This window comes from Opisthocomus hoazin, chromosome 9 (assembly GCF_030867145.1).
Source record: "Opisthocomus hoazin isolate bOpiHoa1 chromosome 9, bOpiHoa1.hap1, whole genome shotgun sequence".
Taxonomy (NCBI): domain Eukaryota; kingdom Metazoa; phylum Chordata; class Aves; order Opisthocomiformes; family Opisthocomidae; genus Opisthocomus; species Opisthocomus hoazin.
The window spans coordinates 6,403,384-6,425,732 of NC_134422.1; the positions used below are offsets into that span (position 1 = coordinate 6,403,384).

General features: G+C 35.3%; 1 protein-coding gene across 3 annotated transcripts in view; it reads left to right on the forward strand.

The window, feature by feature from the left end:
* LRP1B (LDL receptor related protein 1B) overlaps nucleotides 1–22,349 on the forward strand; it is a 760,762-nt gene that overhangs the window by 687,916 nt on the left and 50,497 nt on the right. For all 3 annotated transcript variants that reach the window (XM_075430359.1, XM_075430360.1, XM_075430361.1), the window contains 12 exons: nucleotides 554–660; nucleotides 1,301–1,430; nucleotides 2,441–2,547; nucleotides 3,460–3,592; nucleotides 6,884–7,006; nucleotides 7,546–7,668; nucleotides 7,926–8,063; nucleotides 8,554–8,688; nucleotides 9,722–9,841; nucleotides 12,023–12,264; nucleotides 18,735–18,958; nucleotides 19,223–19,329. In XM_075430359.1, coding sequence (XP_075286474.1) covers nucleotides 554–660; nucleotides 1,301–1,430; nucleotides 2,441–2,547; nucleotides 3,460–3,592; nucleotides 6,884–7,006; nucleotides 7,546–7,668; nucleotides 7,926–8,063; nucleotides 8,554–8,688; nucleotides 9,722–9,841; nucleotides 12,023–12,264; nucleotides 18,735–18,958; nucleotides 19,223–19,329 — 1,689 coding nt within the window. The remainder of the gene's footprint in view (nucleotides 1–553; nucleotides 661–1,300; nucleotides 1,431–2,440; nucleotides 2,548–3,459; nucleotides 3,593–6,883; nucleotides 7,007–7,545; nucleotides 7,669–7,925; nucleotides 8,064–8,553; nucleotides 8,689–9,721; nucleotides 9,842–12,022; nucleotides 12,265–18,734; nucleotides 18,959–19,222; nucleotides 19,330–22,349) is intronic.

Genomic DNA, 22,349 nt, shown 5'->3' on the forward strand with positions numbered 1-22,349 from the left:
TGGAAAACTGAATTACTTTACTTGAAACTCTAAGCCTTACCTCTTAGACATTCCATTTACCGTCTCAGCACTGTTCCTCTGAATGCTTAGCACAGGGAAAGCTCGCTCTTGACACATACACGTGTTACAAGGTGTGTGATTAATGGTATGCTATTGTGTGATGCAAAGTCAAAGATCTGGTCAGTTCTAATTACATAGGATATGAACGGGTGCAAAATGAGTATCTAGTCTGTGGTTCATATCTCACAAAACCTGTAATAACATACATCCATTAAAATAAATAATATTTATGTAGTCAGCATCACATAACTTTCCAATGAAATTTGATAGAGCTGAAATGAAAGTGATTTCTTTAGTATCTGACTATATGTAAATGAAATTTAATTATAAAATGTTATGGAACAAAATCCTACAGGAAAAAAAATCCTTATCATTTGCAAGTTAATGGTTGTGACTTTGTTGTAGTTATTCATTGATTGTTTGGGGGGGTTTATGTATAAAATATTGTATGGAAATGCTAATAAACCTAGGATTATTAATTTTCGTTATTCAGAGCCTCAAACATGCACTTTGAAAGACTTTCTTTGTGCAAATGGAGACTGTGTTTCAGCAAGATTCTGGTGTGATGGGGACTATGACTGTGCAGACGGCTCAGATGAGGTAGGCTTCTTTCAGGAAAAATGTTTCTTTAGAAAATGAGTGCTTTTTTATTGTTGGAAAATGGATTCCCACAAATGAATATTTTAAAAAGCAGCAATGGGAATTCTACACATCAATCTATGTATGTAAATGGCTTTACTAAATTAAAAGTTAAACTATTGAAATAGTTACCCTAAAAAGAGAATATGAAAAGAAAATCAAGTCATGCTTAACGGTAGTCTACATCTTTTCGGCCCAGCAGTGATCTGGACCTCTTCCCGTCCTAGATATATTTTGTGTCCTGGTTGGGGAACCGTTCTTTCTACTTGCAGCATTGGTTTGGTTTGGTTTGTGAGGGGTTCTTTTGAGAAAACAATACAGCCTGTTTCTTGTGTAGCAGAAGCTCATTGGATTTGCTTTACTATTTTTCTATTCTTTCTTGTACCATTTGTCCCTTCTCCTTTCCCATCAGTGCTGGGTGCTTCCCATCTACGGAGAGGGTGCAAGCCACCTTTCAGGAATTAAAGCCACAAATCTATTGTATTTCACAAAGCATTACTGTAGTTCATAGTGTGGAGTATAGGCTGTAACTTCTCTGATCAGCTGTGTGTTTACCAGTTAAACACTTGATCTCGTATGTATGTTGTTTTTATTGTACCAGAGGTATTGTGAAACAGGCTGTTCACGAGATCAGTTCCAGTGTTCCAACGGTCAGTGCATATCAGCAAGATGGAAATGTGATGGCCATGAAGACTGCAAACTTGGGGATGATGAGAAAAATTGTGAACCAGGTATTGTTTTAAATAATACTGAGAAATACAGTGAAGCAAGGAATAAGTCAGAATGAACAAGGAGAATATAAATCAACAAATTAAGATCCCTGGTGCAGTGGGAGTAGGGAAGAGTGCAAAGAAATCTGAAGTACTTTATCTTTTGAATGTGTATCGTTGTGTCGTCCTACTCAGGTTTTGAAAACCCCACTTCTGTACAGCTATGCAATGTGAAGCTTGTTGGAGGGAATGGTATTTAATTTGATTACATTGAAATATAATTTGATAATGTATACTCAGCTTATAAAACTCTGCTCTGAAAAGAGCACTAATTCTTGGCAGGTTACTAAAGTGTGTCTGGGGATTTTTTGCTGTGGTGTTCATTCAATTTTTACTAGTCCTTAGGTAAAGGTTTTCTCTAGCAAATTATTGTTTTTGTTGTTATTCATTTATGTTCTTGTTAGTGTCTTGGAAAATGTAGTTGTTTGTTTTTGCAGATATTTTGTTAAATTTTTTGTAAGCTTCATCTAGAAGGATGCAATTGATGCAACTGATGGAAACATCCATCTATATTTTAAATAAAACCAATTGACATGCATTTATTTTTATTGAAATAACATATGCTTTCTAAAGTCATGATTTCTTATAAATTTAGCTTATTTAATTGTAAGCACTTGCATAACCTTATCTGAACTCTAAGCACATTTTAAAGATACAATTTTTTTAATATACTTATACTATGACTGTGTACGTGCATAGTAACCGTTGTTACCAAGCACAAGGAAAACATAAAAAGAAATTTCTCAGTGATAAAACCAAATATCCATTTGCTATGATGATACATTTTACTTAGGATACAACAGTTAAGTTTTGTCAAATATTTCCTTGTAGTTCATGAACGTTTGGAAAAGCGCTGGTCAGCTATAAATACATGTTTGCTCACTATGTTAACCAGATGAAAACGTTAAATTCTAAAGCAACTTACTTATTAATTCTCTTTTTCTTAATGCTAAATATGTGTTTGTAACCAGCATCTCCAACATGCTCTCCAAGTGAGTACGTGTGTGCAAGTGGAGGCTGTATTTCGGCATCTCTAAAATGTAACGGAGAGTATGACTGTGCTGATGGATCTGATGAGGTAGCTGACAAATTTCTGCTGATTTTTTTTTTTGTTTCATACCATTTGACCTGAAACTTGTTAACAGTTTTAGAATTGAAAATAATTAAAGTGCAAGTGAAGGGGTTTTTTGCATTCACAGAACACTGTCAGAGAACTTAGCCCCATGATTTTGGTTCCATGGCAGATGCACTGCATTATGTTTGTTTGCTCTGTGGCCAGCTTTTGGAGTAGACAAATTTGTTTCCCCTAAGTCATAATCTGAGCGTCACTCTGGGGGAGTTTGCTTGAGGGACAGCCCCATACTGGCAGTGTGGACAAGTTGGTGTCACATTTGGCTCCCTCTGTCCTCCAGATTCACCTAATAAAATCCTAGCAGGCACCTCACCCTCTATGGGCCTTCATCCCATGTTGAACTGTTAGTATCTTTTTAAAAAATTAACCACCTTCATGAACAACTTCAAGAAAAAAGACCAGAATTAGTTGGTATTTTTCAGAGCCAGAAAGGTGCCAGTTAGAGCCCGGAGGATGCCTGAGCCAAATGCCAGACAGTGCAGGTCAAGACAGTCCACTCTGGAGGTTTCTGGTTCCATTCAATGTGGGTAAGAGCCAGTTCGCACGAAGTGGCCTCACGTCTAGGGTCGTTTCTTGTAGGGCAGTTAACTTCAGAGACGTGAATGTAGCCATTGTTTCCATTGCTAATACTAAGCAGCATAAAGAAGTAATATCAGAACATGTGTAACGGGTGGGTAAAATTTCACTTGGACTTCAGTAACTATTTAAATTGTACATTCTGTTGTTAGGGACAACTTTATTTTATTAAATACTTAGGACAATAAAAAACAGTCATAGTAAATTTTGTTAGGTTTGTGTTTGAGTATGTTGTTGTCGTTCTCGTTCATGAATACTTAGTTCATATCTGTATTCGCACAGGTGGATTGTGTAACAGAATGTAGAGAAGATCGATTTCGATGCAAAAATAAAGCCTACTGTATCCCTGTCAGATGGCTTTGTGATGGGATCCATGACTGTGTGGATGGCAGTGATGAAGACAGCTGTGACCAAGGCAAGAGACACTTTTCTTTAAAAGGCTTACTTTACTGGGTTTTGTATGAGCACAGTTTGTAATTTAGTGGTACCCTGGCCATTGTGAGTGAGGAAATGAAAGCTGTGACCTCTTTTGACAAAGACCATATAGCAGCTTCAGAAGCGATTTGCAGGCAAAAGCAAAACTTACATTGTTTATAACACAGCTCATTGTTCCTTCTTTGCTTGTCCTTCCCCAAGGACCAAAAGATCATGTTATTACTGGAAGCATATTCTGTCTCATCAGAGAAATCACTAATAAGTCCAGTTCATTTACAGTTTTATAGGCAACAATAAATTAAAGCCATGCAATAAAATGAAAAATTGCTAAATAAACCATCTTAAGACCACAGTTTTCTGTTTATTTCCATGGAGATGAAATGTTGCGAATAACCACTATCCGTAAAACCACATTTTGAATTCTCACACTTCTTAGAGAGCAGAGCTATGCACAGAAGTTGATTCATGTGAAGCTGAACACTACGCTCAGACTTGGCTGCTGATGATTGTTTCCAAATATGTTTTTGAGAAATATGTCCATTGGTCTAACTTTCATAGTTGCTGCAAATTCACAAATCTTGTTTTAATATATCTTTTCAAATGAGCATTCATGTAAATCTACATATGTGTCCACATATACATATGCACACATAGATGTTTGCAATTAAACTCTATTAAACAAGTTCCCCATAGTATTCCTTCTGAGGGTAAGACCATACAAAAGGTTTATTTCTGATTATTTTTTTAACTGATCCTTTGTTCAGCTATGAGACGGTAGCAGTGTAACCCTGCACAAGATTCTTAAAAAGTGTAGGAACGTAGTAATTGTGACAAACACAGAACTTCTCACTCGGAGACAGTTTTTAAAAGGCAAAATTTTAGTCAGCATTTTGACAGTTTCATGTTTTTCCTGGATTTTTCTTTTTTCTTTAAAGTGAGTAGTTGTGTGTATTAGTCATCTACAATCAAATGACATGTAACTTCAAAAGCATGATGAAGTACAATAATAAATAGTAATAATCACAGACAAAGCAAGTGATTGTGGAGTAAAATATCCGTCTGTTATTTTGCTGAAAGTCTATTAAGCAACACTTACCACTAGGAAAAAAAAATTTATATGGAATAATTACATTTAAAAGAGAGACCAGAAAATTAAGAAAATGGGAAGAATGTTCCAGAGATGTTTAAATGCAAAGAGGAAAACGTCATATTTGTATGAAGTATTGAAGAATGAATTGTTTTAAGAAGACTGAGATAACACAGCTTCAAAAAACTTCTAGTCCATTTTAAAACTGCTTTTAAAATATCTGGACTGTATCTCTTTAAAAACCAATGAAGCGTAAGTAAGTAGTAAAGCGTTTGTTTCATCTGAAGTCCACATTGTTCTTGGATAGCATAATGGAGCTTCTGTGAACAGCAAATTGCTTATAATGCAATAAGAAACCTTTTGCCTAGTTGGTTATTGCTATAATACTTTGTATTTATGTCATAATTATGATTTCTATTGTAGAAAACTATTCTATGAAGGAATTATGACAAGCAGAGTAATCATGTGAAAGAAATGCTAGTTTATCTCGCTGATAACTAATTTTTGCCTCTTTGGAAATACAGCAAAGACAAAAGGAGTTTTATTCTACAGCATTCTAAAGCAATCTCTGTAATATTTATTTGTGGCCCGCTGTGCATATTTATAAACATAGCTCTTTTCGATCTTATTATACAACTAGAATTATGGTTTTATTGTGATTACACACACAATTATTTATATTCCTGTCTTTCATCATGAATATTTGAATTTTATATGTTTTTCATTGGTTAATCATAAAGAATATTTCTGATAATGTTCATAAGTTATACTTGCAATGGGAGTGAATTATATTTGGTAACATAGTGTGAGAGTTCCAAACATCCTCTTCCACAGTGAGTATTTCATGCAAATTAATGTTATGGAAAAAAAATTAAATTATTCTGAACCCTTTATAGCAAAAAAAAGCCTTCTGTTGATTTTAATGTGGTGCAAACATGGTGCTGAATGAATAAGTAAAAAGCCACTGGCGCCTGGTCCCACAATCAGGATGGGTGTAATGCACAGAGGTAAACCTCAGTGAGAGTTTTGGTGTTACCGTGTAAAATTTTATAATTTCCTCCTCTTCAGGTACACAGCTTTATTTCTTTTATACTCTGCTCCTCTCAGGAAACTGAGAATCCAGTTACCATAAAAAAGTGTTATGCAGAAAAATAATTTCAAGAAGTCTACATAACTTTGTGGACTGGAACTGGTAAAATTCAGTTATAAGTTTGGAACAACATGCATTCTTACTACTACACGTATTAAAACTGTATCCAGCTTGAACCAGTTTTTGAAGCTTGAGCACTCCAGCTTAAAACATTTTCTCTCACCCTCTATTCAGTTTTGTTAGATGCTTCAGAGTTCAATCAATACTGAAGTTACATGGAAGAATTTATTCTGGCTACATTTATGTTCAGTAAATATCCTAATGATCAATTTCAAAAGTTACAAACCTTAGAGTTTTGTTAGAGTTCACCTAGTCTTGCCTACTCTGTGCCTATATGGTGGGATCTTCCCTAATTATAGAGCTTATAGTTGATGGGAACACCACAAGCCTGGACAAGCCTATTACTCCTCAGGAGAAGAAAAAGGTGCTACCTCATGGCTAAGGGACTGCAATCACTCTGTCGGTTCTGAGAACAGTGTGTGGCTCAATGAGTGGGCATAGGGATGGTTGGATGGTCAGACATTCCTGTGAAACAAACCTGGACCAAAGTGGTCTTTCACAAGCTTGACCGTGTTTCTGTCTTCTGGTTTGTGCCGTTCTCTGATAGCACAAATTACTGATGTACCCAGCCAGGTCTTTTCTGAAATGCAGCATCGCCGAAGGAAGTTACGGACAGAAAAACGGTTCAGGCATCTCCTGGCTAGATGCAAGGAGAACATGCCTAGCTGGTGAGCTGTTGATGTCTTCTCTTTGGTAACTGCCCTTCCTAGTCAGGCCAATAGGTAATTCCTAGCGAACAGTCGTGAACAGAAAGTGAAAGCAGTGCACAGTCAAGGAAGAGATTTTTAAATGGGTGTTTCTCTCTGCGTCTCCAGCCCTTTCATGTGGGACTTGTGCGCTTAGTTACGCTGCGTATGTCATTCGCTGCGGATATTCTGTGAGACGTGGTTGTACTGGTTTTATCAAGAACTGACGTTCTTTCCTTTGTCTTCCTCTTCTCCTGGGTTTTTTTCTGTCGTCTTTTCATCATCCAGGGGGAAATATATGTAGAGCTGATGAATTTTTGTGCAACAATTCCCTCTGCAAACTACATTTTTGGGTTTGTGATGGCGAGGATGACTGTGGAGACAACTCGGATGAAGTTGCTGAAATGTGTGGTATGACATTCATTTTTTCAGCGCTTTTCATATAGTAAAGCAAGGAATGACATGTAACATACGTAAATATATAATGAAATATGTGTTTTCTTTGTTGGACTTTTAAAAGATTAGCTTTAAATGTGGGACATAGTTTTCTGTTGTTACTGCTATTCATATGATTTTGGCTAAGATATTTGTGAGAAATTAATCTTTCTGTAGGAAATGCACAGATGGGAAAATGTTATTTCTACATTGAAATATTGATCATCATTAAACTTCCTACTTTCTTTGTTTCAATTCTGTCATATTTACTGATTCTCAAAAAGAAATGTAATTACCCTTATCACACAGAATAATTTCATTCTTTAAATGAAAAACTTATATTGCAAACATTGTTCAAGTGTTATTCCATTAGGTACCAGAAGTTAAAATCAAGTACCATCATATGTCAAGTACAACTGTGTTCACATGCCTGCTTATTGCTCTGATAAGGAGACATTAAAGAAGGTTCAAGAATACTAGCTGGGTAATAGGTGATTCTTTTTCTTAATATACAGTTAAGTTTCCGTGCCCTCCAACAAGGCCATACAGATGTAGAAACAACAGGGTTTGTCTGCGACCTGAGCAGATTTGCAATGAGGTTGATGACTGTGGTGATAACTCGGATGAAGATCACTGTGGTAGGTGATATTACCTTTCAAGGCATTCAGATCAAAGAAAACAACTTGAAGGCAAACTTTATACAGGGATCTGCTTGTCCTTCAGTAGAGCTTAACTGGAGGTTAGTAGATCAGAATTTGAAATTGAAAGAAATTAAGCTTGAAATAATTTCCGGTTGCTTAATGCTTTGTGGTTATTTCCACTTGTATGTGTCTAAAATAATCTAAGAATCTTAGATACTGATTTATTTTTCTCTTATTAATTTGTAATTATATAGATAAAATCACATATAAAGCAAGACCATGTAAAAAAGATGAATTTGCTTGTAATGATAAGAAATGTATTCCAATGGAGCTACAGTGCGATTGGTTTGATGACTGTGGAGATGGTTCAGATGAGCAAGACTGCAAAATAAGTGAGTTTGGCTGACAAGATATGTTGTCATAAAATAGAAATAATTGAGACTTTCATCCATGCAAAACCTACTCAACAACACAGAAGTTAATTAAACTTAAAGTTGGGGTTTTTAGTTAAAAAGAAGAGTTAATCCTATTTGACGTACCACAAGAGGAAGGCAAATTTTATGGCAATTCAGTTTGTAGTAGTTTTTAGATAGTTCTTGAGTTTTTAAAGTACCTTAGCTATAAGTTGATTGAATTTTATTTCATATTTGCAACAAGATAAATTTAAGTATTAACCTGTTGATGTGAAATGAAGTATCTCAATTAAATACTGTCAATTTGTATTCATAGGTAGGTAAATACTATAATGTCATGTATTTATTTAACAGATACTCTTTTGACAGAAAGATTTAATTTGTTATTTGTTGCTGCTATTGTAGATCTCATTTTTAACAGCTGAAACAAATCTATCAGTGGTTTTTTAGACATCTTGTTTATGTTTAGGTGTTGCCGAATATACGTGTGAAGATAACGTGAACCCTTGTGGAGATGATGCATACTGTAACCAAACAAAAACATCCCTACTGTGTCAGTGTAAACCTGGATTTCAGAGAAACAAGACAAACAGACAATGTGAAGGTGCGAATCTTTTCCATCATCCCTTGCTGTAAAGTATTAAAAGTCAACTGCATAGTCAGTTTTCTGTGCTGGAGAAGGAGATACATATCGCATACTTTTTTCCGCAGTGTAAAAACTGTTTCATAGCTATGGGATTAGGAAATCAAGAAAAGAAACTGAAAGGAGTTACAGGATGTAGATTTATGCATTGTACCTGGAGAGGTTATCAAAGATTAACATTGGTTGTGAATGTCAAAACGTTCAGGTCAGACCATTAAGCGATTTTATAATTTAAGGGGTAAATGGGTGATTTAAAATCTAGTAGGTTATTTAACTGAGCAATTGGGATTGGTGTTTAAATTGATACATGAGAATATTTTGAGATCCTTAAAATGATGAAGGTGCATAAAACTGCAAATTGAAGTGAAAATAAACAATTTGAAAGTAAAATACCTTAGAAAATGTAGTCTTTATATATATATGATGCCACACTGGTCAGAAGAAAAGACACAGTTATTATGATGAAAGAATTGATCAGAAAGAGAAGATAAATCTACCTTCCCAAAGAATGGGTTGTGAATTCACTTTCTTACTGGTGAGCAGTAACTTACAGAAAAAGTGGCGATCACTTCAGTGGGACTATCAAAGTGAATAGATACTTGCATACAAAAACGTCATTGTGTGGCTCTTAAGAACAAGGTACGCACAGGAGCTTTTCCACTGAGGGGTGATCGTGTAGTTTTGACTGTAACAGAGATAGGTATGTTGGAGAAAACTGTAACAGTTTCATTCTCAGAGTTGACTCCAAGTTCTAATTAGAATATATTGATACAAGAAGGATGGAGAAATAATATAGAATACCTTTCTGAGATAAGTTGACTGCAGCAGAAATAACATTAGTGGTGATTGTGGAAGGCTTCCTCTTGGCGTTGCAAGATACACCAGTGCTTACGAGTTCCTTTTGTTCGTGTGTGTTGTTCCATGATGTTCCAACCATGTTAGATAAGAGTGTGTTAAACTACAGGTTTATTAATTACAATTTTTTTTCTTATAGATATTAATGAGTGTATGGTATTTGGCGCCTGCTCCCAACACTGCAATAATATTAAGGGGTCATATAAATGTGCGTGCGAGAAAAATTATAAGGAGAGGAATAATAGTTGCATAGCAAAAGGTAAGGCTAAAAAAATCAAAATAGACTGGCAGTACGAAGTTACGTACATGGTTGGCAACAGAAGTGCGTTGCGTATGCCATTTATTTTCAGATAAATATTTCTTGAATAGCACACAGAAATAATTCTCTAAGCCACTCAGATTTACTTTTCGTTTTAGTAAGCAGTAAATTCTTATTGCTTCCATGTAAATTAACATACTTAATATGAAAGTCCTTTTCCAACTCCAGCTTTCTCTATTTACAAGCAGCTACACACAAATAAGGAAAACAGATATTATATATTAGCAAGCATGTAAGCATTCTGGTGAAGCTTTGAAGCTTGAGAGAAGAATCAACTCTTTGATAGAAACATGTTTCAGAACTTTACAAATAAATTAAGTAGAATTTGGAGTTAACATATTTTGCTTTGTCTTGTTGAGAAGTCATACATAGTCACCTAAGAAAATATATTCCTCACATAAATCAGCTGCCTAGATTGTGGTCCGCTGAAGGTAAAGAAATATGCACCCATAGATGTTATCTCTGTCTTTCATAAGGCAGAGGTATTGGACAAAATGGAGAGAAGTCTGGGTATTCTGTAACTTTGAAACCATTTTAGAGATGAAACAAGCAACAGTCCAGCTGCCTGAGTAAAGTTAACGTAATCTTTACGATTCTGTATCTGAATAACTGAACGTATGATCCCAGCATCTCACCTGCTGTTTAGTGAGATTTTTGGTGTGAATTTGATTTACACCCACACTGGGAGTCTTCAGGGCAGAAGCGGCATTGCAGTTACAAGGTGTGGCTCATTATACATCTCTGTGCATATCTGGTGCACACCTATGAGCTGGACCCTATCTGAACCCTGTGGCCAGTAAGCATATGTTGTAGACATGTCCTAGAACCATAATACCACGTGGGTCTGAATTCTTCCCTCTTTGTCGTGCACCAGTCAGTAATGGAGGCACACACATGCCGGGTGGCTAGATGGTGATAGGTATCTTACATGATTCGTTCACATTTTCTTGAAGCAAACTTATCACGGGAAGATGACATTAATGACTCACTAGTAATTTCATCTAGGTGTAACTTGGACTCTGGCAGGGTTTAGCTTAGTTTCCTGTTACTGAAGGAGCAGTCAGATTATGACAAGGGAACAAAGTTCCTAACTGTGGATGGTGGCTTGTTATTGTAGAAACACAGACAGAATTGTGAGGGCTTATGGGAATCGTTATCCTGCATCTGAATTTTTCACAAGCTTCATTGCCTTTGTGATACAGTTAAAGATTCCCTCTTTCCCTCATTGATACTTGCTTAATGGAACTCCTCTTTCTTCTTCTATTTAGTAGGAGTGAGGAAATAAATGTTCTTTGGTACTTCATGCTGATAAGGAGGAAATGTGTTGGACAGACATTATTATAAATTGGTTCTCTATGGATAAATGTGATATAAATTTGAAACGTAAAAAATTGCAAGTGCATTCTAATGTATCCAGCAAATTTCAAAGTTTCTCAAAACTTAATGAATAGATACCAGAGAAGGCTTTCTTATGAATAACATATTTTATAACATTTGAATCAAGGTGGTAACTGAGTATCCATAAATACTACGCATTCATAGGTGTCCATAAATGTTAACTATCTGAAGTGAGGAGATATAAGGCACACCTGCACATGTTCTGTAGCAGCTTTGGTTTAGTTTGCTCATGTTGCAGTCCATTTCAAAACTTCACTGCCTTCACTAAAGATAGGATCATTCCACTTCTAATTTCCAGTTAAGTAATTTACAATAATGCTTATTGGCAAATTTGTGTTGCTTTAATATATACACTTAGGACCCTTTAAACACAACATGTGTATGAAAATATGTAGCAATTCATGTGAGTTTAAAACATAATATCCCATATTTTTGTCTACTGCTTAAAGAGTTCAAGTTCTTATATTACCTAATCCTTAAAATACAGCCCTAGATGTCACAGTGGGAGCTTGGAGAGAATTGAAGTAATACATATTGGTATCAGAGTAGGAAGAGTTGCATTTATTGCCCAGAGTGTGAGTGTTTTTGCAGTCTTAAACATTCAGAAAAAAATTTTAACATAAGAAATTATATCAGATAAACACCAAAAAGCTTGAGTGAAAAATACTGATTTTGCATTAGTTGATATTTACCTTATTTTTGTTTCATTATAATAATCCCTAGGCTCTGAAGATCAAGTTCTCTATGTTGCTAATGACACTGACATCCTGGGTTTTGCATATCCATTCAACTACAGTGATGTTCATCAGCAAATATCACATATTGAACATAATTCAAGGATAACTGGATTGGATGCATATTTTCAAGGGGACATGATTATTTGGAGTACTCAATTTAATCCAGGAGGAATTTTCTACAGAAAACTTCATGACAGAGAGAGAAGGCAAAGTAACAGTGGCTTGATAGTAAGTGATCAAAATCAAAGATTACATGATAAAAAATTCTTTCAATATACTTTTCTGTTCTGATTGTCTATAATGTACTGCTTTAGTAATTTAAAACTTCCATCTGATAATGGTTTCATTCAGAAGGTATATATATATATCTACTAATGCCTTTCCATTCAAGACTGACAGACTTGGTTGAGTCTCTGAGAGATCAAAATTGTAGTATTTGGAAAAATTTTCCACAGAGAAAGAAATATAACTATGTTAGAGGCTTGGAATGAAGATTTTTTATTTTAAGAGAGATAAGAATAGAAGATATAATAGACCTATAAAAGCAACAAGTGACTGGAAAACAGGAAATGTAGATAGGCCAAAGGCAGGGCTGATTTCCATAATGACTAGGTAAATAATATTGGTAAAGCTATGGCAAAGATTTAAAAACTAGAACAGTAAATATTTATTCCTTTATATGTTGAACTGCATAGCATCTTCTTTTGAATAAGTACAAATGTCATTTTGCACTTTACAACAGAAGCGTGGATTTTTATAACCTAAGGTAATTTAAAGTGGTCTTTACTTGAAAATAAAATAAACGCAGCTTGATACTCATGTTGACAAATATATTTTCACAAAATTCTCAAGTGTTAGTGCTGAACTGGATATAACAGCGTGATCTTTACATTGGCGTTTCTTTTTTTTTACTTTTTATGAAATGTGAATGGCTGAGGAGAGTTTTTAGGGGTTTTTCTTGGCCAGTAATAAATCAGGTTAGAAATAATAGCTGCCTGGCTGTTTCCTTAAACTTAGGAGGGGTAACAGGGATGACCTCACATCCCATGAATGCTTTTATATACCCAGTAGAATAAACAGCTGTAAGCAACAGTAACCTCATCTTTCATTTATCATTCAACTCTTACACATCTGAAACCACTTCTAAGTACCTTTCATCCAAGGATAGTTCCTTTGCAAATGAACGACCTTCCTGACCTTTGTTGCCAGCAGGGCAAAAAGCCTGGGGATGTAGACACCAGCGGTCACTGAAGGTACTTTGTGTCTGTGATGGCAGATGTATGGGAAGAGTGGTTAAAAACCACCACTTCCATCTGCCCAGCAGAAGGTCTAGATTTTGCTGGCGGAAAGTGGATCTAAAGTAGAAAATTACTCCCAGCATTTTTAGCGGGTCAGGTATGTCATTTGAGTTTTGGGGAAGGATACTTTGAGGACCTAAGAATGCACTGAAGACGTGGAGTAATTCTGCTTTGACATTTTTCTGATTTGAATGCAGCGGATACCTGTGCCTAAGAAATCCTGATAGGCACTTCTCTGTATCATCAGGAGAAAATCACACACTGGGAAAGTCTTCTGAAATTAAAGCACTGGGAGATGTTTAATATGCAGGTGCCTTCTATAAGGAGAAGTGTAGTCTGCTGACCCACAGCCTCTCTAATGGATACAGACTTTCTTCCTTACAGGTCCAAAAACCTGAACATAAGCTTCCTTAAGACTTCTTCATAGCCCAGGGGTTGAAATTTTCCTAACTGGTTTGACATTGTCTCCCAGTTTACACTAATACAGATAAAATGTTTTTAGAATTACTGTTAGTTCTCTGAAGTACCAAAGTACTTTGCACTTCTCCTATCTCTGTTTCACTGTTATGCAAGAATACAACCTAGTCACTTCCTCTTAATTCAAGAACACTGAAAAAATTATGCTTTTTTTATACACCATTTTCCCCCAACTCTTCAGCGCAGGTAGGTGCTCATGAAGATGCTTGATCCAAGCCATACGAAGCTTTTTTGCAAATCGGTACGTGGAAAATGCACAGGCTGTATCTGAATATATTTTGGACACATTTCATTTACAGTTGTGAAGCATTTACTTCTCATTGTGCTAAACTATTTAGCATATTTTCCCAGGATTATCTCATTAATAGTCAACTATCATTGCCTTATATATAACTGATGAGTAGGTTAATTGGTTTTATAGTGTTGCTTTAATATTGTCACTTAAATTTGGTTTTGAAAAGCTTGAGAAATCCTTAATTTTAACCTGGGTTTTTTAATGGATAAGTTTTCAAAGGTTACATTATAGATTTTATATCTAGACTTTGATATGTAAATCAGGACAGTAAACTTGAACAAAGTCACCTGCATTTTCAGGTAATTACATTAATGCAAAAATCACTCTCATCTGAAATTGCTCCATGGAATTAGCATATCAAGAGCCTTCCTGAGAGTAGCTTTAAGTATCTCTTGTGTTTTTCGGTGAAAAGGGGTTTAAGCGTGGTACAAATTGAAGCATTTAAGAAAACAGTAAATATCAGCTCTTTAGAGTTTATTGACAGATGCGAAAGAGGATTGCATTCCAGTCGAGCTAAGGTGGTGCGAGTGAGTCGGTGGTGACTGGTGCAGCAGTTTACTGGCGTAATCCTTTGAGAGAGGTGTGTGAGTTATCTGAGGGGAATATTCAGCACAGAGTGATTTGCCACTTAAACACAAGTGCTGTTTTTCATGGAAGAGAGCACAAAGCTGAACATTAAAATAATTGTACCGTATAATAGGAAGAAAACCATAGGTTTTGTCAGTATCTTAGCAGCTTGCTCCTGCCCCACTGTTCTGAGAGCTTAGCAAAGACCCTTGATCACTCGTGATACATCCATGTGTATACTCACAACATTTGCCCCAGGGCCCAGTGCAATTCAGGGCCTCACTGTGAATGGAAACAATTTCTAGACTGTTATCTCTAAATACACTTTTTTGCAAAATGTGACAATCCAATATGTCTCATTTACCAAAAATATGAAGTTTCATATTTGAAAACCATGCCCTATAAGAGATGACCAAACTCTTACTGTTTCTACCAACCTCAGCTAAAATAGATCATAGCTTAAATATTTTCTGTTAATACACACTGTACGAATTAGGTGGACAGTTCAGTATTTAACTGATGTTGCAGACACTAGTTTGAAATCTACGAAATGTGAGATTTAGCTTACAAACATTTTCCAGGTTACCCTTAGAAATGTTTTCTGTCACTTCTCTGTTTTATTCTGTTAATCTAGCCAGCCTGGGTATTTTTGCCTCATGGTGTGTTAATTATGCAAAAGATGTTTTCCAAGGACAAAGAGATATTATTTTTAAGCGTTTCCTGCTCAGATCCACACATTGGAATGTCTAGGTGCACACCATGACACCCTTGTTACAGGAGAGCTCCTATGTGAGTGCTTGCTGATGATAGCAAGTATTCCGGCCCCAGGAATATTTAAGGAACATCTGCACTGCTCCTTTCAGCTGTTCAGCGATTTAAACAATATGCTTCCAGCAGGTTTTCTGCTTTTTTTTTCAGTTGCGCTTATCATCAAAGTAGTTTTACTGTTCTTAAAGGTAGTAGCATTAAGTTATGTTTTTACCTTAAAGCTATAGCTCTGTATGAGTGAAGTTTAACTATGTACTTAGGAGACCTTCTCTGTCTGGGATCATCTGGGTGGGATTTTTAAATGATCCTACTTATGTAATACAAACGATGCTCATCTGTTGTGGAAAGTTTTCTGTTTCAGCGAGTAAAAGTCTCAAAGTTTTCTAGTATTAGAGTTTCTCCTTTTTTTTTTGCTTTTCTAGTAATAATAGATCGTTAATAATAATATATCATTAGAGAAAATATTATTTTTAATGATGGTATTTTAAACAACAAGATGTCATTGGTTTACTTTATTCCACAGCAATGCTATACCAAAATCACCTGTAAAGTAAATAGAGAGAATATTGCTTCACATGTGCTTATGATATAAATTAGAGTTGTAATTTAATCTTCCAGTGTTAACATGCTAAGCATTGCAAGGTGATGGGTTCCTGCTGCAAGCGTAGCATGTGCTTTCTTCAGTCAAACTCAACTTTAGGGATAGAAAATTTTTCTGTAATCTACCATTATATCAAAATGATTTCCAAATCCTAGCTGCTGCTGCTGCAGCTTCTTTTTTCTTTCTTTCTTTTTTGTTTGTTTTGGGTTTTTTTTTAAATTCTCTACCTTTAAAACAGATTTGACAACAGGCAGCAACTCTGATCAGAAGTCATCAAGCTGACATGATCTGTAGTTGTGCAGAAATTACTATGCTATAAAGGGTGATTAGGCTTCAAAACCCAATTTTTCTAATTAGTAGTACATTATATTTAGCATCAGAATAGAATAAAATAACCATAGAAAATATTAATGTGATTTTGTTCCCATATTTTCATCTGTATTCTGTATGCAAAATCATTCTTTAAAATTAACATAATCCAAATAAGCTATTAGGTAGAAGCTCATTTACAGTAAGTAATTTTCCTAGACAGTATGAGAAGGTGCATAAGACATCAGAAATATGATGTAGGTAGGCTGAAACTTAATGAACGCAACTCAGAATCACATGTCTGTAGCATCAGCTAGAGTGTTTTTTATTCTCTCTTTCTAATCTCTTACACCAGATGACGGCTTTCCTTTTCTTCTGGTTGTTTCCTTGTTCGTTTGATCTTTAGTATGTACCCCAGCATTACTGGAATTTCATTTCTCCAGCATAGCTGAGAAGAATGAGAAAGGATCAGTGTTAGTAAGCAACCCTACCTTGTTCCAGGATCTTTCTAGGACATTCCTTTGTCTTATCTACTGCCAGCTTGTTGGAGACCATCTCTCACTCTGCATGGTAACACCCAGCATGTGCTTACCAGGTTCCAAAGAAAGCCGTCATACTGTGAACAGGGGTTCCTGAACCGTCTGAAGGAAGGCAAGGGACTGTGCTGTCCGTGAGAGCTTCTGTCCTTTTAAATGAATATTTGGGTCCAGCCTTGTACTCCAGTGCCATTAACCCTGGCAAGTCTCTGAAGTAGTAACTGGAGACCTCAAGGGATGAGAGGCTTCTTGACACAGGTGCCTGAATATTACTCAGAGTTGAAAGGAGTCTGCATTAAAAATACAATAACGCTTATCAGCAAATACCCACACTTTTGGGTATCTTGTCCTTTATATGAATGTTGCTTGGATAATGTAACAAAGAAAAGAAGAGGCTGTTGCATGCAAATGCTACATTTCTTGAAAAAAATAGTTTATTTTTGTGGTATTTCTGAAAGCATATGCTGCCAGTATCATCATTTTATGGCAAAGAATTGTGATACATTATTTTGTTTAAAAAAATGACTATGACCCTGTTTTTAAAGAAATACTGTTTTGCAAATGCAGTGATTGATTTTGCTGCCTTAATGCTCATCTAAATAGAAAGTCAGGATTCCGTATATCTTTAGAACATTCATTCTATGACATTTTTGCAGAATTAAAGGTTTATGATAAATGAACTATCTAAATTCATCCTTGCACTCCTATTATTTCACCTAGAGAATGAAATGACCTTTATTTTATGATGAAAATAGTCTACAAATATCTTGTGGTATTAGGGAACTCTGATACCTGAGGAAAATAAGTTATTTTAGGATTTTCTTTCCTGATTTTTAGTTACATAGTTTAGTAGCATTCTATTACTGTGTTTGTCAAAAGACAGAACTTTTTTGTTCGTAATTTAACTTGATATCATTGTAGGTAAACAGGCAAACAATTGTATATGTATTTAGGTCATGCAAATCTTGAACTTTTCATGATATGCTGCATTCATATCAGAAATAGGTGGGTAGTCCTATTTTACAGATTTTATCCCTTTCTGCACGAATTACAGTAAACTTCAAAGAAACTTGTTCATATGTATCTCCTATTTGCAATATGAAGATCTATCCCTAGGACCTTTTTTAGGATCTATGCCTTAATCGTACCTGTGAAATCATAATAAAGATACTGCAGTTTACATATTAAACTTGTAATCAGTCAAACCACCTCTTTTATACGTGAAGCCTAGTGTTGCACTAACTAGTTTTAATCCGTAGTGGAACACAATAACAGCATGGGAAGAGAAATATTTTAAAATTTTTCTTACTATTGCTTACTAGTATTGGTCAAAATACAGAGGTAATTTTATGCAGTATTCTGAATGCATTGATGTTGTTGATCCTAGGCAGACTGCTGAGCAGCCATACCTCAGGATGGTCTCAAGCCCCATTTTAATGAGGTCTTTCGGATGGGACATCATACCATAGTTCTGCATAGAGTATAATAGCCATAAAATCTGATTTCTTCCTTTTCCTTTCTTTTTGAATCACAGTATTTAACATTTATTTGCTTCCATATCAATAGCCAAAGTGCCTTTTTATCAACATTAGTGGCCTTAGACTTGAGAAAACAGCTTTGAACCATTGTCTTGTTCTTCTGCATTGAACAGAACTGTGAGCACATCGCTTAGACCTTATCTCCTACAGCTGGAATTACGTCTTTCCAATGCACTGTTTTTAAATATTTCACCATGTATATTAAAAGTAAAAGTTAATCAACTGTAAAACGTTACATAAATCTGTGACTACAGAGCTGCTGTGCAAGTTCATTTCTGTAAGTCTGACTTTAACATCTGTTCCTTTTAGTGTCCAGAATTCAAAAGACCTAGGGGCATTGCTGTTGACTGGGTTGCTGGAAATATTTACTGGACTGATCATTCCAGAATGCATTGGTTTAGCTACTATACGACTCATTGGACTAGTCTGAGATACTCCATCAACGTAGGTCAACTGAACGGACCTAACTGTACAAGACTCCTTACAAGCATGGCGGGAGAACCATATGCAATTGCTGTAAATCCTAAAAAGGGGTAGGTGTGTTTCAACGTTACTCTGTTTTAGTAGTTCAGACAGACGTGTAAAGTAGAGTAAGAGAAATAAAATTGCGTTTAGAAATGTCTAGACTTTCCCAAGTCATTTACTGAACTTTCCTGCTCAATTTACCTGTCTGTGAGTCAGGATCAGTTATCTCCCGTCTTTCAGTTAGGTTGGAAGGTTCATAATAATTTAATCAGTGAAGTGTTTTGAGGTTCTCTATAGGCAGCTGGCTTACTTTGTATATTTAATACTTTCAGGATGATGTACTGGACAGTAATTGGGGATCGCTCTCATATAGAGGAATCATCTATGGATGGTAGTCTGAGAAGGATATTGGTTCAAAAGAATTTACAAAGACCTACAGGTATACAGCTTATCCATTTTTCCTGTTACATGGCACTTGCTAGCTCAGTGTAGACTTGATGGCTGAATTTCAGTTTCTCTGTTTGCAAAAAAAATTATATGCTTTTTAAAACATGTATTCTGGTTATTCATATGCAGTTACTAATAGAAATTCTTAGTTCTGTTTTTGAATGATACATATGACTTAAACTTTTGTTTGCTTAACGTGACGATTTTACAAAGCAGTACCAAAGGACTATATATAATCCATGAAAATATGATTTGTTCAATAACACTTAACAAGGAAGAACAGTTAAGGGAACACCAGTTAGTGGTGACACACATTTTTTGAGAATGCATATGAAATCTTACAGCCTATGCTAGTTACTTCCCTGAATACACTGCAAAATAGCATAAAACAAGCTTTAGATATTCAAAGAAGCAACACCTTAATTATCTCAATATCTTACAGAGCTATTTTGAAACTTGACAGTACATGTTGAGATCTTGTGAATTACCAGTAAGACCCCATTGGCAGGATAAAAGTAATTTTTATGACAAAGGAAATTATAAATCCAGAATGAAATTTGTCTTTCTGAAAGAACCCTGTATTGAAACCAGAAATGATTTGTTCATGACCCATTTTCTCATGCAATATATGATGTTTCTCCAGGCTTATAATGATAATTTGTTATTCTTGCATTGCAAATTAGGGGTTGTCCAACTTTGGTATGTGTACCTGTTGAAACATAGGCTTCTTTCAACAGGATTCTATCTGAATATCTAAGCGTCTCAGAAGCTGCCACTATCACAGCAACAAGTAAAAATAGTTTAACAGACTATTAAGTCCCATGCTAAGGTGGGCTTACGGTGTTGCGTATGCAAATTACATTCATCCCTTAAAGGAAACGCTCTTTCTTTGTTGACATAATTAGATTCAAATATAGCAACTTAAGAAATTACATATGTGATAGAGAAAGCTTTGAGGAGAGGAAGCTTATGCTCCTTAGGTAAGTAAGAACAATAATAATAATAAAAAAATACATAGTCAATAGTAAATTCATTATAAAACTTCTGGTTATTCAGACTGAAAGAGAACACAATTTTGTGTTTATCAGAGTTGTTACATATTTATTGTTGAACTTCTTATATAAAACATTGTGAACATATTGGATATACAAATCATTAGATTTAGTTCTAATTGCTGGAATTGTGCTTTTTTGGTTTCTCATTGTTGGTCTGGTTGATGGCCAATATTATGTCCTACAGAGCCAGTCACCACTTCCTTAGTCATTAAAGAGCATTTAAACCCTTTTTTTCCCCATTGATATTGGATTATTGAATCTTGTAAGTAACAATGGTATCAAACTTATCTGAAAATGCAAGTATTTACTTCTTCCCTGGCCAGAAGAGCAACCGCAAGAGCTTTTCTTCATATAATTTTCTTTGATATATTTTGTATAGAAAAGTTTCATATAAATGTTTAATGAGACCTGCATCTCCTTACAAGGATGAATAAAATGAAAATTAAGAAAATTAGCAGAATTACCAAAAACAAGCAGGCTTTGCAACGAGGGGATTTCACCAATGCCTTGCCACAGTATTGCATTTTCCCATACCTACTGCCTCTGTGGCATCTTTCTGTGCTGCTCTTCCTTTGCTTCATGGGAGGAAGTAGACGTCTATGGACGTCAGCTATATGACACAGATCTATATCTTTGTAGAGGAAATGGAAAAAAAGACTCCAAGCCATTTTTTCCTGTCTTTAATAGTTCCCCTCAATGAGACTTTACGACTGTTGTTTAGATGAAGTTTAAGATTTTACTGAACATCTGTATTCCACTGCTCTTACATTTATTACTAACTATGCCTTTCCTTTTTCAAGTAAAGAGAGAGGGAGTTTGAGCATTTGGGCTTGATTTCACAGGATTTACATAAAAAAGACTATCACAGGACTGCTATATGTATAAAACAAAAATAAGTAATTTTTTACTTTGTGTTATCTCTGATACAGTGAAAGATACATAGATAATGTTATTTATTTATTATTTGATATTTAAAGAGTCTTATTAAAATGCAAATAATTTGTAGCTGGAGACTGGGGACTGCTGCTGAAATATTCCCCCTTACAGGTACCCAGTGTCACACAGAGTCGACACATTGTGATTGTCTTTTACCAGAAATTATTCTCTTCAGCTGTATGCCTGAATACTAGTGTTTTTTTTAAAGAGTTTTTTTTTAACAGAGTTACAAATGTAAATATATTTCACTGGTCTGTGCATCAGACTTCCTCCACTTCCTCTCATCTATCTGCAGCTGATTAATTTATAATCTTAAGATGAGAATTTTTTTGCTCTAATGTATAATTTCTTTTGATGTTTTTTTTCTGACTTACCTACTTACATAAATAATAAGAAAAATACCTTTTCTCATTCTTAAAGCTCAGAATTAAATTATTTTATGGTTCAAATATTTTTCCAGGCTGAAGCTTTTGACATGACCTAAAATAGCGTATTAATCATTTCATCGTCCTCTAGAGAAACATGGACTGCTTGATTTAACTATTTAGTTATTGCCTAGAGGCTGGGTAGTCACAATGTTATGTATGTTTTATTCTCATTAGTGCTCTCAGTCACTCACTCTTGTGCTTTCTCTTCATATATATGTGAATATACACATCTGTCAATATTCCTATTTAAGTCTTGTAACACTAATTTAATGAAATAGTCTGATTTTTAATTCTGTAATAGTTACTACATGTAAAGTATTTGTGATAGTAAAAAAACCACAATTATATTATTGTGGAAACAGGATAGGTGAGGAAGACTCTGTGAAATCTGAATGCATTGTTTTTAATGTGTGGTGCTACTGCTTAGAAATCCATTGACATAATAGATTTTTTGTTGGTAGAGCAAATTACAGGATTAGATTCTATATTTAATTCCCTCTGGTATAGAACTCTACCTGCTGACGATAATGGGTTTGAAAAGGTACTGACCTTGTAAGTTAAAGAAAGTAAGAAAACCCACAGTTGCTTCAAGG